The sequence below is a fragment of the Lissotriton helveticus genome, chromosome 7 (genome assembly GCF_964261635.1).
Source record: "Lissotriton helveticus chromosome 7, aLisHel1.1, whole genome shotgun sequence".
Lineage (NCBI taxonomy): Eukaryota > Metazoa > Chordata > Amphibia > Caudata > Salamandridae > Lissotriton > Lissotriton helveticus.
The window spans coordinates 71,682,238-71,700,997 of record NC_136068.1 but is presented as its reverse complement, the minus strand read 5'-3'; the positions used below and the strand labels follow the sequence as shown (position 1 = coordinate 71,700,997).

Genomic DNA, 18,760 nt, shown 5'->3' with positions numbered 1-18,760 from the left:
GATTGTTTGAATAACCTGAAAAATAAACCTTCTATTAAGCAAGGTGCTGTTCCTGCAAACCACGTGATTTCCTATCAGGCCCATGAAAAAAGTCAGGTGTGTTTATCTTCTGGGAATTACAGCATATTTACTTTAGCCTGTCAACGACCTTATGAAATACAGCAAAACTCTGGTTATTTGCATGTTATTTTTCGAATGAAAACTTATTATGTTGGCAAAAAGAGTTCCTGGCCTCTAGCAGATTTCCATGGTGTAGACAACTCTTTATATCTAGATGTTTTTACCTACTCATCTCAAATCACAAACCAGTTTTTTTAAATTGTGTATGTGCTTCAGACTTATCAATTGTTTCTCATCTTTCATTTCTTTCCTGATCAGGCACCAACTTACAGGATATGAGAAGTGTAGGACCCAGTTCAGCAAGAGAAAAATATATAAAAGTGGAAAGGGGTGCAGTGCAATGAATCTCTTTCTGATAATCAAATATTTTAGGTCTTGTTGGTGATGAGTCATGGAATAAAAGCTTCCAGTTACACTTAGCATCATTCACAATTCCTCCTGTCTCCAGACATCCTATCTTTAAGAAATTGTTTTTTCAGCAAGACAATATTGAACAGTGTGGATCCAGCATAAATCATCCAAGGAAGAGTCATTTATGGTTTTGGAAACTGTTGTTGTCTTTCTTAAAAGGCTGTTTGGTGTTCTAAGACCGGGGAAAATCCTAAAGTTAGACAAGGCATTTTCCACAAGTTTACTCAAGGGAGAACCCTAAGGGACTGAGAGATATCCTCACTATGGGCCCAATTCACAAAGATAAACCCACACTTTTGTGTTCATTTTCTACTTTTTGGTGTTCACAAAGGTAAACTTAGACCAAATATCTAACTTTACTACTTTCCAGTATACACAAAGGTAAAGTTGGACCAAAAGTCTAACTTTACCATTTTTCGATATTCACAAAGGTAAACGTAGACCAAAATTCTAACTTTGCTACTTTTCGGTATTCACAAAGGTAAGTTACTGCTAGTAAAGTTAGGCCTTTGGCCTAAGTTTACCTTTGAGAATACCTAAAAGTAGTAAAGTTAGACTTTTGGTCTAAGTTTTTTTTTGTAAAAAATGATAAGTAGTAAAGTTAGAATCTTGGTCTAAGTTTATCTTTGTAAAAAATTATAAGTAGTAAAATTACACTTTTGGTCTAAGTTTATCTTTGTAAAAAATGATAAGTAATAAAGTTAGATTCATGGTCTAAGTTTACCTTTGTGAATACTGAAAACTAGTAAACTTACACAAAAGTGTAAGTTTATGTTTGTGAATCGGGGCCTATGAGTGTTTAATTATAGAATATGGTAATTATTTAGCTTTTCGTGCAATTGGTGATTTTTAGAAACGTGACTATTAAATATGATTCTTTGAAGCTTCCTAGCTCTAACAATAAGTACACTTTGGTGCAAGATGTAGAAACATAAATTCAAGTTGTTTTTATAAAAATAGGTGCACAAATTAAGTTTTTGTACCCAAATACGTTTTGCAGTTGGTATAACAATCCTCAAATCAAAGGTCATATATGTTCTGTGTGAAATTAAAAATTACATTTTTGGGTCATATTAGATTTAAATACCTTATTTTTGGGCGTATACCTGTATGGAAATCTGGTAACATTACAACACATCAAGAGCTACAGCTACGATGTGACATCGAGGTAAATACAAAGTTAAATCTATTTCTTTATTAAGAAAAAGAAGGTCTTTTAACGTATCAGGCTGAAACATTGTTGAAGTTTCTGTGTGTAAGCGACATATAGGTTTTCAATGAAGGTCCAGGACGGGCAGATTCTTGCACTACCTTCAAAATGCCCACCTAAAATAAATCTGAACACAATTAATCTAAATATGACCCGGAATTGACCATACTAGACCTAGGCTGAATACCCCGGGTAACAGGATACCTTACAAATTGCAGTATTAGCATGGGACGAAAATGGCCGCCCCCTTGTGGAGTGGTGTTCAGTACTTTGTAAAGTTGAGAAAGTCGTTTGTAATGCTTCATTGTACCCTTGGCTGCATGTTCACTTGATTGCAGCCGTTAAAAGTTTGCTCTAAGTTTAATGTATTGGACCTTTGAATGAGGCAATGTCCATCTGAAAAGCTTTTCACAACTCTTGACTGACTCACACCGTCCACGTCACTAATGAGAACTGTTTTAAATTGGTGGAGTGTATAGCAAAATGTATTGTTTGGCTTTTTGGCTTCCTGACTTGCAGCCATATATGTGTTGCTGCACCTTGAATAATCACATTTAACATCTCTTGGGGATCTTTAAAGAATTTATGAATATGTAGTAACTATGTAGGTCTTGCTACTACTAGTGAAATTCATGTAACGTTGCAAGCCAATTTTTGTTGTTGTTGCAAGATACCAGATATTTCACCCTTTGGGCATTTGATTTTGGGACTATCATAGAAACCCTCCATTCTGTATTGTTTTCTGTTTGGAAGTATTTGTAAGAAGGAAAAAACAAATTTCTCATCCTCTTTACACTGCCAATGAATAGATCATAGTGCTGACATGAGCTAGATTTTTTAATTGATACCAACGACGGTGAATATGGAAAGCATTAGTGTCTGACTTAATAGCCCCCTGCAATCTCTCTGCAGTTAGTGGGTTAAATGGCTTCAGTCTGCTAAAGCAAGACTTGTGTCTGACTCCAGTGGCCTCTTGTAACAGCTTACAGTACTGCAGCCTTCACCAAGTAAGTGTGTATTACTCAAAAGACCACGGGCCTCATTTATGAAAAGTGACGCATCGCTGCGTGAAAACAGCGATGCGTCACTTTTCACTGCGCTCTCCCTGCGACATGATTGATGCGTCATATTTATAATATGACGCATCATGTCGCAAGGAGTTACAGATACATCAGTATTTCTGACGTATCTGTAGGCGCAAAAGTGACGCATTGCTGGAGTGTGTCACAAAAGTGACGCAACTCCAGCAATGCTTCCTTTCACATGGGGCAAGCCCCATGTGTAAGGGCCTGCGTCAGTCTTACGCCTGCTGTGAGGCAGGCGCAAGATTTTGACGCAACAGCGTCCTAAAAGTGACGCAGTGAAGTCTCATAGATTTCACTGCGTCACTATTACGAGGCTTTTTGCGGGTGAACGCCCCCTCTGCATACATTATACCTGATGCAGGTATAATGTAGCGCAGGGGTTTACAAAGTGACGCATCTGCTTAGATGCGTCACTTTGTAAATAGTGCGCATCAGGAGGCAAGTTTTACGCCGCCATTGCCCAATCAGCGATCGCGGGCTCTGTTTACTGTTTTTCTAACAGCGAAGCGGCAGAGCTTCGGTACGCTGTATACGCACCCCGAAAAAACTTTGGCGTTAGGGACGCTTTTGTGCTTACTATTCTTCCTCATTGGCGTCTGCACACTGGGCTTTAGTGAGGTTCTTCTTCTTATAAGAAGGATTTAAAGCCAACGATCGCAGCACGCCCCATGCTAGTTTGACGCTTAAGTTAAATAGCGGACCACGGTGTAACATGTAATACGTGGTGCCCCTTTTTGGTCCGCATGACCAAGTGTTCTGTCAAGAAATTGTGATTGGCTAACACACACTAGAAACAACCCACCTCCTCGTTCAGTCGGTACCTCCCCCCTTGGCTTAGGACGAGGCCAGAGGTACCGACGGAGAGGTAGGAGATAGCAGGAAATTGCGCGATCTGCAGAACTACAGCGGGTCTTTTTTTGTTTTATTTTCCAGTTATTTTGATGTCAGAATGCATAGATTGAACCCTATTCTGCTAAAGGGCTCTTTATTGAAGTGTTACCCTGCCATATTTTCTTAAATATTTTCTTAAATACATCAGGATTGAAATACATCAGGATTGTAATTCATCAGAGTTCAAGTTGGCAGTTTGGTAAAATCTGTGTTGGATTATTAATAAAATCAACACACCATGTCGTCGTTAGATGTGGGTTCAGTGGATCAAGCCGTCTGTGGTGTTTCAGAAATCAAATACCAAGGTTCTATTAAACTATTGAGTAAATACAGTGAATAAATGGGGTTGGGTATCTCCTAGAGTTGGAACCTATACTACCATTGAATCGTTACCTTTATTATATATTTTTTTCACTGATTTAGAGCGGTGCCTCCATTTCCTGAGCAGTGGCCAGGAGAGGTGGGGCTTACTCCCAAGGATTATTGGGTGAGTTACATTAAGCTTTTTTCATCAATCAATCAAACTATCTCTTGAAGTTAGACGTAAGAGTGACATCTAACATTAGGTTAGAAATTGTATTCTCTGTGTCTGTTACATGTACAACTTTTCTTTGCTTGTAAATCTTTCAGGAAAGAATCCAATAGGATTTTGAACCGGATAAAGAGACGTAGGATATCTTCCACGCTCAACAGTATACCCGGTATCATTTATCTTGGTGTACATACTTTGTTTTGCACTGTTTTCTTTTTTGCAGTAGTGTATTATTAGGTCCTGATGAAAGCCAGAAGGGAATACCCCTAGTAAATGGCAGAAACATGTTGACCACTATACCATCTTTGACTGACAGTTATTTTGTCAAACTGTCATACACTTTGTTTTAATATTGACACATTGATTGCTTCCTATTAAAATTATTCCTTGCTGTCACGGTAGCCAATTTTAAATTATACACTTTTTTGTTTACACATTTTTCTCACTGCAATTATATATCCCACACCATTCTATCCCTCCCTGTCATTCTATGGTTGGATCCATCGCTAGTGGTCTCGGTGAAGTGGAGATTAACACAGTATTTCAACAAGTGTATCTTCCTATCCATACGAGTTTCCCAAAAAATCCCAGATGATGATGCTCCGCCATTTGGGTGGGCTGATGGGATTCATTTCCTGTACATAGTGACACCTTCTGTTATTTCAGACACATAGTCCGCTTACTCTACAGACCACTGACAGTCAGTTTGTTTGTTTGTACGGTGCGTACACCCAGCGTATATGGGGTACGGTGCGTACACCCATCGTACATGGGGTGCGGTGAGTACACCCATCGTACATGGGGTATGGTGCGTACACCCATTGTACATGGGGTACGGTGCGTACACCCATCGTACATGGGGTACGGTGCGTACACCCATCGTACATGGGGTACGGTGCGTACACCCATCGTACATGGGGTACGGTGCGTACACCCCATGATCGGGTCGGGTCTCGTCGGGTCGTACGGCATGTGTACGAGTCGTACGGCATGTGTACGAGTCGTACGGTTCACGGTTTCAGCCCTGCAATACGTACGGATCGCGACGATTCGGACGGATTCACGGAATACGGATCGTACTACGCGACTCGGATGAACGGGTACGATTCGTATGGAGAGGGCTCCAGATACAAATCGTACGGACATTTTTTTTCCCGAATCGGAATCGACCCCTAAGTGTCAGTACCTAATAGGTATCCTTCATCAAACTCCCTACTTTCCAGTCGTCTGTATATTCTGCTATGTCTGAAAATGTATGAATCATGGGTACTCTCAGCATATTGTGATACAATGTTGGTGATTATGCTGTGGGCACTGCAACCACCTGTATGTTGAGGGAATGCGTTTTTTTCTGGTTCTGTTAAAGATACCCAAGATTGGAGGGGGGTCAAATAGGCACATCTGTTCCATCTAAGCACCCTATGACCTGGGAAAAGTTAGCCATGCAATAGAATACAATTTGGTAATGCGCATTTCCTCCTTATTCCTAATCATGTATGGGGCACAGACAGAATATCGAGTTTTAAATATCGACATACACAAATATCGAGTTGGAAATATAGTGATACAGAAATATCGAGAGCAAGACGATCGTGGTCAATAATATCGACCTGAAGGTAAGAAATATTGTTTTTTAAAATATCAAAGTTACTAATATCGTTTGCAAAAATATAGTTGTTTAAAATATCGATTTTTAAATTAGTGTTATGTTTTTTAGTATGGATTTTACAAGTATTTGATCTATTTTTTGTATAAGTATTGCTTTCGTTTTTTAATATATGTGTTAAATGTTTTGTAGTTATTAATTTGATGTTAATTACATTTTGTATTTTTTAGTTCTGTAGTGGGTTGTGGGTTTATAGGTGAATAGGGTGGGAAATAATGTAATTATAATAAATTAACTAATATTTGTTTATTTATTAGTATCCATTTAATTTAGATTTTATAGTGCTAATTGTGGGAATTAATTTATTAATAATTAAGCATTAATTTGTAATTATGTTAATTGTGTTAATTTGTTTAGGAATGGGTTGTGGGGTTATATGGGAATAGGGTGCTAAGTAATTTAATTATAGTCCAATTATTAATATTTTTACCTTATTAATATTTTTTTAATTTATATTGTTTAATGTTAATTATGGGAATTATTTTATTAGTAAATATACATTAATTGGTTGTTAATTATTATAAATTATTTGGAAATTTTGTTAATTGTGTCATTTTTGTAGCAGTGGGCCGTGGGTTTATAGGGGAATAGGGTGGTAAGTAATTTAATTTTAATAAATGTAATAATAATTTTTATATATTATTACTTATTACATTTATAATTTATAGCGTTAATTGCAGGGTGTAATTTATTATGAATTATTTATTATATTGCTTGTTAATTATTAATGAATTCATTGGTAATTAATTATATTAATTGTGTCCTTTTTTAGGAATGGGTGGTGGGGTTTATAGAGAATAGGATTGGAAGTAATGTATTTAAAATTAATTAATAAGTAATTGTTAATTAATGGTAAATAATTAATTAAAAATGAAATAGGGCAATTGTGTCTTTAATTTGAGATGTGGGCTGTGGGGTTTATAGTGGTAGAGAGTGGGAAGTTAATTCTTTTAAATTAATTAATAAATTGTTGTTAATTGATATTAATTTAATAATGTAAAATTAGTTATGGAAATTGTGTAATGATGTTTAGGTGTTGTGGTGTTTATTGGGGTATAGGGTGGAAAGTATTTTAAGTTTCATTAATTAATAACTTGTTTCTCATTATTATTTATTCATTAATTGATAAATATTTATGGTATTTTTTATGTGTGGATTTTGGTTTTATAGGGGTAACGATTGGTGAGTAAATACATTTTTATCTGTTTTAATTTGTTTTTTAATACACATTTTAACATTAATTATGTTAATTATAGAGGTACACTCTTTTAGAAATTTAGATAGGTGTTATGAATTGTGTGGTCTTATAGGGTAGGAAATAAAAAATATTAAATTTATGTAACAATTAATGTTTTTGATTATAATTATTTTTATAAAGAAAAATCTTTGAAGATAATTTTTAGATTCTTTAAACATTATAATGTTTCTGTCTTTTGTAATTTTGAATGTTTATATATATTTTTCTTTTTTTCGTTTTTAACATCTTTTGTATTGTAGTTGATATTTTGTTTGTTTTTCATTTTGGAATGACTTCAGTGGCAATATTAATTTTGACCCCTCTACTAGCCAACACTTTTCCTACTGTAGCCCTCAATGGAGTGGGAATAGTAATTTATAGCCTTCCGCTATCTAACACTTTCCCTACTGTTGCACAAACTTGAGGGGGAATAGTCATTTTTACCTCTCCGCTAAACAACACTTTCCCTACTGTTGCACTCACAGGAGTGGGAATAGTAATTTATACCCTTCCGGTGTCCAACACCTTCCCTACTGTTGCACTCACTGGAGTGTGAATAGTAATTTTTACCTTTCCGCTATACAACACTTTCCCTACTGTTGCACTCACTGGAGTGGAATTAGTAATTTATACCCCTCCGCTATCCAACATTTTCCCTACTCTTGCACTCACTGGAGTGGGAATAGTAATTTTTACCTCTCGGCTATCCAACACTTTCCCTACTTTTGCACTCACTGGAGTGGGAATAGTCATTTTTACCCTCTGCTATCCAACACTTTCCCTACTGTTGCACTCACTGGAGCGGGAATAGTAATTTTTACCCCTCCGTTATCCAACACTTTCTCTATTAAACAGCAGCACAGCTTGGGTATCCAAAATCCTTTTTATTTACTTAAAGATCGGGTGCCAACATAAGACCAATGTACCATAGAATTCCATTTGGTAATAGAGTTTCCAATGTTCAGAAAGTATTTTTAAAGGGACAAACCCTTTACCTGACTGACATCATAATCAGGCCCAGAGTGTCTTTATCCAAGTCCCTTTGGTCAAACATAGGCAGGAATAGAAAGATAATATGTGTTCAATGTTCACAGCAGTCGGAGGCTTACAGACCAACATCCTAATCCGGCCCAGAGTGTCTTAATCCAAGTCCCTTTGGTCTAACATATGCAGGAATAGAAAAATATTATGGGGCTCATTAGGATGGCGGACGGACTTGCGTCCGTCCGCCACCCTAGAGTAGGAGGGACCGTCCGCATGGGCTGCGGCGGTCCCTCCGTGCAAATTAGGATGTGACCGCCACCCTGGCGGTCACATCCTGGATATTTAACATTGCGGCGGGTGCAGCTTCAAGCTGCACCCGCCGCAATGGTAAAAAAGCATACATTGCATATGTATGCAGCAAGCAGCAGGCACCGCGCGGTGCCTGCCGCTTGCTGCATACATATGCAGGGGGGTACCATAGGTACCCCCCATGTGCACCCCCCACCCCCCCTTCACCCAGGGGGCCCGCAACAGGCCCCCGCAGTGAAGCACCGTATGCTTTTACACGGCGGAATATCCGCCGTGTAAAAGCATTTCTTTCTGTGCATCCTAATATGGTGGACGGTGTCTGAGAGACACCGTCACCATATTACAGCTTTTCCGCCGCGGTTGTAAGCCAACCGCGGCGGAAAAGCTGCGGACGGAAACCAGGACCCACCAGCCATCCTAATGTGGCGGTGGGTCTTTGGTGGGTCCGCTGCGGTTTTTCCGCATCCTCCGGGCCGGCGGTGGATTCCGCCGGCCCAGAGGATGTGGAAAAACCGCAATCCTAATGAGCCCCTATGTGTTCAACATTCTCAATCACCAAATTCCATTACTAGGGTACTCATTTTCTTTAAAGAAACAATTTATTTTAAAGTAAAAAATTGTCATTCATCTCATTTTATTTATTAAATTAAATTATTGAATTATAAAAAAAAACAATTAGGAGCGGATGGAAGGGATATAGGGCAATAGGTGGGGAAGTGTATTAACACTTGGGTATTAATTAAACAGCCTGGGTATTACTTTTTTTTATGATTTATGTTAAAGTATTCTTTTTCCTATATAATAACATTTCTAAAATGAGCAATAATAAGCCAATAGTCGGTCAAATATTCCTTCACTTTTTTTAACTGTTCGAGGATTCAAGCTACTTGTTAATGATTGCGCCTGTCTCATTTCCTGAAAACTTTGTTCCTTTTTAAAATTTTCAGAAAACAATATAAATTGGGGTGAGGATTACAAATTAAACTGTCGAGTAGCAGTCTCACCATTCAGTAGGAAAACATGGTTTGCTCTTGTGACCCACCTACTTAGATTGTCATGAGTTCCCTTTAGGGCCCACTGAATTCTCCCTTATTGTAGCTTAACTGCACATTGTAGTCCGCTTTGCTTTGCACAAGTTAAACACTGCACATTTGTTTTTGGGCCACAATATTATTTTAGAAAATGTACACGATTTTATTATTCAACTCTGCTTTCTTGGACTCAGTCTGAACATTTTTTACAAGGTCGAACAACACTCCGCCCTATTTTTGTTGCGATCGGTTAGCAACATTGCATGGCAATTAGAAACAACACAGAGGAAAAGCTGCTGTTTTCAAGTGAGGCATGTCTTATAATCTAAAGGGAGATTTGCCTTTTGAAAACAGAGAGGAGGATTCTTGCAGGGGGGAAAGGTCCTGGGACGGACGCGCTAGCTTTGCGCCACCTGAGCAGCAGACCACCTAACTACAAATGCTAGGTATGGGGGCTGGTTCTAATCCCACAGATCTCTAATATATCACTGTGCTCACGTAGTGAGGATAGGCTTAGGCCGATATATAATTTTCCATGGTAGTGCTTTTCATTGTATTTAGGGGTCGATTACGATGGCGGAAGGAAGGACGACCGCCTGCCTGGAGTAGGCGGAAAATGCTGTTTACAGTCCGCAAGCCATGGATAGTCCGTCCGCCAGATTAGGATGGGAAGCACTGCCGAATTCCCGTACGCCGTGGAAGAACATGATCTGCCGCGTAAATACACCCGACCCCACGGCGGACGTAACCAATCCAGAGACCCCGCCGTACGGAATGACGTCTCGACCGCCCTCAAAATCACGATGGCGGAAACCACACAGCAAATCGCTGTGGAAAAACCACCAGCCCAAACACAGCGGAACCACCACAGCTGAGAGGCAAAACATTGCAGAGAGGCCCACCACAGCCAGACCACCGCCATGGAGCCAGCCCTACACGCATTCCCGGTACTCTTCGTGCTCCACCACCAGCAAGTCATGGACTGACGACGACGCAGGTACGCAAACACACAACACACACACCACGCATGTGTCGAAGCTCCTGCCCACAACAGAACCCCAGGTCTGGACAGGAACACACATACATGCACCCCCAGCAAAACCACCTGGGCACAACAGACCCGACTCACCCAGAACACACACGCACCGCGAACAAACAGCCACACCAAGGACAACGCAATGTAGTGGTGCAGACGACGGAAACCATGCCCACAATCAAGTAGGCAGGCAGGCAGGCAGGAATGGCTAGGCCACACAGCTCATAGGCCCACATACACACACCAACACACAAGGCATACCACACATAAGGAGACATGCTGGCCCACCCTCAGGCCAACCCCACACCTACCCCACTAACAGACAGGGGCCCATACACCACACACCACTAAAAACAACCCTGCTGCACAGACATCAACAACCAACACACACACGATGAGCCCTGACATGTTGACTGACAAAGTCGAGACTGAACAACCTACTGGGTAGCCACAAATCATGAGTGTGACACATGCACCATATGAAAAACATCCACATAACCTGCAGTGCCTGGGAAGCCACTGTTGTCCCAAAATAAGCTTCAAAGTGCCTCCCCCACCCTTACACAGTCCACAGCCACATTGTAATGACTGTCACCCCTGCCAAACAAAAGGAAACAGTGCTGGGCAATGGTTATGTGAAAGTGACAGGCACAGCATGTACGACAGCAGCAACATATCAACAATGCAAGGAGACAACTTGCTTTATTGCACAGCACAGAGGTTGACTTTGTGAGCAGCCAGGAGCATGCACACTGGATAGAACAGAGCAGGTCCATCTGAGGCAGCACATGAGAGGGTCAAATTGCATCAACAGTCCAAGGTACAGAACAGAGCAGGTACATCTGAGGCAGCACATGAGAGGGTCAAATTGCATCAACAGTCCAAGGTACAGAACAGAGCAGGTACATCTGAGGCAGCACATGAGAGGGCACAATGCAGTATCAGAACAGCAACAGGGCAGTGTTCACAACAGAGCAGGTACATCTGAGGCAGCACATGATAGGGCAAAGTGCATCAACAGTCCATGGTACAGAACAGAGCAGGTACATCTGAGGGAGCACATGAGAGGGCACAATGCAGGATCAGAACAGCAACAGGGCAGTGTTCACAACAGAGCAGCTACATCTGAGGCAGCACATGAGAGGGCACAATGCAGTATCAGAACAGCAACAGGGCAGTGTTCATAACAGAGCAGGTACATCTGAGGCAGCTTTTAGAAAAAATAGAGTATGTTTTCCAATTTTAAATACGTATTGTTTTAAGGTTGAATCCTGTAATCATTGATTCAGATTTCCACTCAAATAATAGGGTCGCTCCAGTTTTAGAAAAAATAGAATTTTATTGATGCAGAATTAAACATTGACAACCGACACGTGTTTCGCCCTCTGTTGCGATTTTTCTAAAAACTGTTCAATTTTAAAACTCCAAAAGGTCCAGAGTTTTTGAGTATGTTTCCCTTGTCTTCATAATAAAAAAACGTCTGTGAAAACAGATATAGTTCTGGAATCCTTGGACCTTCCATTTTCAGCTGTTATGAACATCTGAGGCAGCACATGAGAGGGGCAAAGTGCATCAACAGTCCATGGTACAGAACAGAGCAGGTACATCTGAGGCAGCACATGAGAGGGGCAAAGTGCATCAACAGTCCATGGTACAGAACAGAGCAGGTACATCTGACGCAGCACATGAGAGGGGCAAAGTGCATCAACAATCCATGGTACAGAACAGAGCAGGTCCATCTGAGGCATCACATGAGGGGGCACAATGCAGTGGCAGGACCTTATACAGGATTGTGAGAAACAGCCACTGCTCTAGTGACAGACACATGAGCGTTAGACCCAGACACACTGGCAGGACCTGATACAGTAGTGTGAGAAACAGCCACAGCTCTAGTGACGGACACATGAGCGATAGACCCAGACACACTGGCAGGACCAGATACAGGAGTGTGAGAAACAGCCACAGCTCTAGTGACTGACACATGAGCGTTAGACCCAGAGACACTGGCAGGACCAGATACAGGAGTGTGAGAAACAGCCACAGCTCTAGTGACCGACACATGAGCAACAGACCCTGACACACTGGCAGGACCTGTCCCTGGACAGTGACCAACAAATACCATGCAAGCATCTGAGACATGAGAGTGGAGGACACACACAGTGGCAGTACCTGAAACAGGAGAGGGCACAACTGACACAGTGCTACTACATGAGGCATGACAGCGAACAACAGACACAGTGCCACTATCTGACACATGAGAGTGAACTGCAGCTGACCCACTAGGACCGCTGAAATGATGTGCTACAGGGCTGTATGGGCCAGGAGGCAGGGTGGCTCTGGGAGCTGGGGACAGCTGTACTGGAGCGACATTGGGGTGGTCAGGTCTCACTGGTGTGTGTCTCCGTTTCTTTGGGATTTGGAAGGGCACCCTGGACATGACTGGACTGGTAAGTGGTGCAGGCTCATCTGAAACATCACCCATCAAAGGCGGATCATGTGCTGGTGGGGGTCTGCTCTCTGGGGACGTGCTGGACCCTGCTTGACGCTTGCTCTGGCCCTGCCTTCTGCCCTCTGCATCATGTGTAATGGGGGATGCAACAACAGTGTACTCCTTCCTCTGCATCACCCGGGTGTGGATGGGAGTAGAGGTATGGGGCGACTCCACCTCTGACACATGTCGTTTACGTTCCTTCACCAACACCAGCTTCAGGGGACACATGGGTGATGGATGTCTGTCCTTGGTGGATGCCCTGTCCATGGGAGATGCCTTGGCCATGGGATGGGCCTGCTCCCAGGGAGGTGCCTTGGCCGTGGGAGTCGCCTTGGCCTTAGGAGGTGTCCTGTCTTTGGAATGTGCCTTATCCGTGGGCGGTGCTCTGTCCTTGGGAGGTGCCCTGTCCATTGAAGGTGCCCTGTCCCTTGTAGGGGCCCGGTCCTTGGGAGTGGCCCTGTCCTTTGTAGGGGCCCGGTCCTTGGGAGTGGCCCTGTCCTTGGGAGGTGCCCTGTCCTTTGTAGGGGCCCGGTCCTTGGGAGTGGCCCTGTCCTTGGGAGGTGCCCTGTCCTTTGTAGTGGCCCGGTCCTTGGGAGTGTCCCTGTCCTTGGGAGATGCCCTGTCCTTGGGAGGTGCCCTGTCCTTTGTAAGGGCCCGGTCCTTGGGAGTGGCCCTGTCTTTGGGAGGTGCCTGCTCCTTGGGAGGAGCAGTGTCTGTGGGTGGTGTCCTGTCCTTTGCAGATGCCCTGTCCTTGGTCTGTGCCTTAGGAGGTGTCCTGTCTTTGGAATGTGCCTTATCCGTGGGCGGTGCTCTGTCCTTGGGAGGTGCCCTGTCCATTGAAGGTGCCCTGTCCCTTGTAGGGGCCCGGTCCTTGGGAGTGGCCCTGTCCTTTGTAAGGGCCCGGTCCTTGGGAGTGGCCCTGTCCTTGGGAGGTGCCCTGTCCTTTGTAGTGGCCCGGTCCTTGGGAGTGTCCCTGTCCTTGGGAGGTGCCCTGTCCTTGGGAGGTGCCCTGTCCTTTGTAAGGGCCCGGTCCTTGGGAGTGGCCCTGTCTTTGGGAGGTGCCTGCTCCTTGGGAGGAGCAGTGTCTGAGGGTGGTGTCCTGTCCTTTGCAGATGCCCTGTCCTTGGTCTGTGCCTTAGGAGGTGTCCTGTCTTTGGAATGTGCCTTATCCGTGGGCGGTGCTCTGTCCTTGGGAGGTGCCCTGTCCATTGAAGGTGCCCTGTCCCTTGTAGGGGCCCGGTCCTTGGGAGTGGCCCTGTCCTTTGTAGGGGCCCGGTCCTTGGGAGTGGCCCTGTCCTTGGGAGGTGCCCTGTCCTTTGTAGGTGCCCGGTCCTTGGGAGTGGCCCTGTCCTTGGGAGGTGCCCTGTCCTTTGTAGTGGCCCGGTCCTTGGGAGTGTCCCTGTCCTTGGGAGGTGCCCTGTCCTTGGGAGGTGCCCTGTCCTTTGTAAGGGCCCGGTCCTTGGGAGTGGCCCTGTCTTTGGGAGGTGCCTGCTCCTTGGGAGGAGCAGTGTCTGTGGGTGGTGTCCTGTCCTTTGCAGATGCCCTGTCCTTGGTCTGTGCCTTGTCCATGAGATGTGCCTTGCCCTTGGTAGTACCTTTTGAGGGGGAGGCCTGTGTGCCCTGTGACTCCGTGTCCCTCATCACCCATGAGGGTCCTGTGTGTCATCTCCAGGGTAGCTGATGTCGTGTTCCGTGAAAGATTTCCCTCTCCTAGGGGATGGTGTATGTGGCCTCCGTTGCCTGCCTTGCTGCATGTGCCTGCTTCTAGTGCAATGCCCTGAAAATGAGGCATGTTCAGAAATGTCACTCTCCCCTTGGACAGTCAGTGGTGTGGATGGGGGAACTGAAGTAGAACCTTGTCCATGTGACTGTTGTATGGCTGCAGACACTGTGTTGGATAAGGACTGTACTGTTCTGTGGAGACCAGCAATATCACCATGCATCCCCTCTATGAATGCTACCACCTGCCCCAACTTCCTATCGTGGTCCAGGAATGCATTTATCATGTTTGTCTGCCCTACACACAGCGGTCGCAGCAGATCAACCACCTCAGCACTAAGGGCAGTCTGTGTCACAGGGGCAGGGGCAGAGGTGCCTGCACCAAAGCCCACTCTGTTCCCCCTACTCTGGCGAGCACGAGCAGTACTTGTTGCAGTTGGTGGCAGTGTGGGTCCAGCGTGCTGTGTACCGATTGAAGGTGTAGTTTGTCCACTCCCTGTGTCTACCAACAGTGACGACTCACCACCGCTGTCTGAAGATGAGGACGATGGTGTCTCCACATGTGAGTCCTCAGGGATAGTTCTGTCCCCCTCTCCAGGGCTGCTCTCTTCCGTCTCAGTCTGCGTTTGTGTGATCTCTGATCCGGATGCATTGCCACCACAAACCTCCGTCGTTTGTCTGTCAGAGCCTTCGTCCAAAGCTGAAAGGGAGAGATAAGAGGTATACCTAAGTGCCACACTCACGTATTGCAAATTACAAAATCCAAACTTCCTTGACTGCTGAACAACATGTCGCACCCATCCTGCACATGAACCACCCCTACCAGACATCCTCATGTCAAAGAATTAGTGGGCCCTGTGACACATGTATATGAAACAAACAGGGCAAGTGCAGGCAGACCACCACACATGTGATGCCATGGGACCACAGACCTGAATGGCATGTCCTGGGCCCCTGCACTACAACGCAACTGGTATGTCCAGCTGGCTGATATGGATGCTAACTCTCACTCCGCTAATGCCACCAACATGCAATAGCAGCACACCATATACAGCACGGATGTCACTACTGTGCCTGACCAGCAATACGTGCATGCAGTCCCAAGTCACAAACCCATTCAGTGTGCTTACCGCTTGTTTGCTGCTGCTCTTCTCTCAACCATGCGGACAGGTCAGGATGTGTCACAGCTATGATACGTAGCATTAGAGGGGTCAAGCAAGCCGGCCTGATCGGTGAATCAGCCCCAGTGTCATCTCCGCCACATTCTTGCTGAGCCTGGAGATGTCGTCCCACCGCTTGTGGCAGTGTGTGTATCGCCTTTTGCACACCCCCACTGCCCGTACATCACGTGCTATGGCCCTCCACACAGCCTGGCGATGGTGCAGCTTGACCTACCATAATGGGAGACAAGAGGGGGCAAGTCAGTGAACAGTTGGCCGTTCACACAGATAGAAGGTACAGGTATCTGTCAGCAGCCATGCACAGTACAACATATGTGACTGACAGGTCTATATGGCATTAGTCCATCATGGAAAGCAGGTGAGGTACACACCCACAAGATAGCTGTGATCGGTTGTGACCCAGCACAGCCACAAGACTACTCATGTCATGTTTGTGACCCCTCAAAGATAACACTTTGCAGCATAGAGGTCAATCAGTCAGTGACAAACCAGGAACACATCACAGCGTGCCTGGCCTGCTGGGGCATACCCACACTGCCTCCCACAGAACACCACCCAGATTGCAGAGGCCAGGAGTCAGGGACCACCTCATGTACACCAACATGTCCCCCACTGCACTTACCACCTGTCCTGGGGCACCGTAGAGCTGTTCATAGTGGTGGAGCACACCGTCTACAGGGACCTCCAGCTCCTCTGCACTGAAGGGACGGGACCGGATCTGTCTAACTCTCACCATGGCAGGTCCGGGACACTGGCACAACAGCAGCAGTTGGTGGAGTGGGCAGCAGCAGCAGGTAGAGGTGATGTGTGCAGGCAGCAGTGGCTGGAAGCAGTGGATGTGTGGTGCTCAAACTCACACATTTATAGGGCCCTGATCTGATATCAGTGGCACACTTCTGCAGCAATTGGTGTTCCCGGGCTGCCTCATTCAAAATGAGCCAATGACTGACCCCACTGTGGCGGTGCATGGCTTCCGCTTTTTTTTTATTCGCTTACGCGTCCCGCCGTACCTGTTTCCATTGGCTGCATGTGCAAGGACCATCACAGTCACACACTGCCAACCGCAGGTGCGCGCTACCGCGATGGTGCATCATTTGAAAATCATCACTCGCTGGCATCGCAATGGCGGAGCACGCATTCCGCGGGGGCGGGGCAGGCTAACAGATACATTAGAATGTGCAAGTGGAATTGGCAGTTGGTATCCCCCCATTCAGTCACATAGCGGCACCCACCGCCGGGTCCGGGCGGTGGGTGCCGCCATGTGTATTGATGTCACCGTGGAATGGCTGGCCATTGGCGGTTACCCACCGCTGGGTCCGGGCTGTGGGTGCCGCCATGTGTATTGATGTAACAGTGGCATGGCTGGCCATGGGTGGTTACCCACCGCCGGGTCCGGGCGGTGGGTGCGCTATGTGTATTGATGTCACCGTGGCATGGCAGGCCATGGGGGGTTGCCCAACACCGGGTCCGGGCGGTGGGTGCCGCCATATGTATTGCTGTCACGTGGCATGGCTGGCCATGGGCAGTTACCCACCGCTGGGTCCGGGCGGTGGCTGCCGCCATGTGTATTGATGTGGGTAACCGCCCATGGCCAGCCATGCCACGGTGAAATCAATACACATGGCGGCACCCACCGCCCGGACCCGGCGGTGGGTGCCGCTATATGACTGAGTTAAATGAGCTCAAGTTGTGTCAGATGTGCATGGCAATGTGGTGACATCTTGGTTTTGAGTTCACACGTTTCAAAGTGCACACATCTACACAGTCCCTTAAGGCTGTGTACCCACAGTTTGATCCAGTCGGGAGTGTGTGTTTTGTGTGTGCAAGAAGCAATGATGGGGGGATACATGCATTCTCTGTATGCGTCTGTGTGTTGTCTGTTGTGTGTCAATGCCTGTCATGTGAGCATGTACAGCATTGTTGGTGGTGTCATGGATGCATGGAGACAAGGAGGGTGTGTTCCAGGTTCGTGTTGTGAGTGCACATCCATGTGTGTCTATGGGGATGCTTGTCCACACATAGGCCCTCCGTCATGTGATGTTGGCTGTTCTTGCAACATGTGTGCACATACCATTGTACATATTTGCACACAGGATGTTGTTTGTGGTTGAACATTGTGTGTGTAGTTGGCTGTAGTGCCTTATATTTCTGTCACGTCACACATACAATCAGTGTCTGCAACATGGATTATTTGTGGTGTGTTGGTGAAGATGTGATAGGGTGGTTCAGCTGTGCTGTGTTGTCCAATTGACATCTGCTCCCATCTACTCCCACATAGGAGGGCTCCAAATATGCATCGACCATACACTGTCCTGGAGGACATGGTTGGAGAGGAGGTGATCCGCAAATTCCGGCTTGACCGATCGACATTGCAGGAGCTTGTAGCACAATTGGCACCGCACCTGCAGCCACACAGGACATATCCTGGAGCAATTACACACAGCAAAGGTGATGGCGGCACTTCACTTCTTCGCTGCGGGCACATTCCATTACACAGTTGGCCATGCCGGGGGGATGTCCCAATCCATGTTTAGCATGGTACTGCGGGATGTGCTGCAAGCCATGATGCGTTACAAGGATGATTCCATCCATTTCCCACGTTCGGCAGAGTTGGCAGCAGTGAAATGGGACTTCTATGCCCTAGCCCAGATTCCACACGTAGTGGGTGCCATTGATGGCACACATATTGGTCTAGTTCCACCCCAGGCAAGAGAACCCATCTATCGCAATCGGAAGCACCACCATTCTATCAATGTGCAAGTGGTGTGCCTGGCTGACAACATCATCTCCCAGATTTCCGGGATCCGCACATGACTCCCACATCTTGAGGAGCAGCATTGTCCCCCAACTGATGGCT

General features: G+C 45.5%; 1 protein-coding gene across 4 annotated transcripts in view; it reads left to right on the top strand.

Annotated features, from left to right (window-relative positions):
- LOC144768093 (complement C1r subcomponent-like) overlaps positions 1-18,760 on the top strand; it is a 108,749-nt gene that overhangs the window by 24,202 nt on the left and 65,787 nt on the right. For 2 of the 4 annotated variants that reach the window (XM_078651480.1, XM_078651478.1), the window contains exon 2: positions 4,141-4,204. The exons of 1 other annotated variant lie outside the window; for it this stretch is intronic. Coding sequence is in view for 1 of the 3 variants with exons in the window: in XM_078651478.1 (XP_078507604.1) it covers positions 4,141-4,204 (64 nt within the window). In the remaining 2 variants the exon portion in view is untranslated. Of the gene's footprint in view, positions 1-4,140; positions 4,205-4,347; positions 4,419-18,760 lie in introns of those variants that run through there. One more of the 4 variants, XM_078651481.1, reaches the window with a different exon arrangement.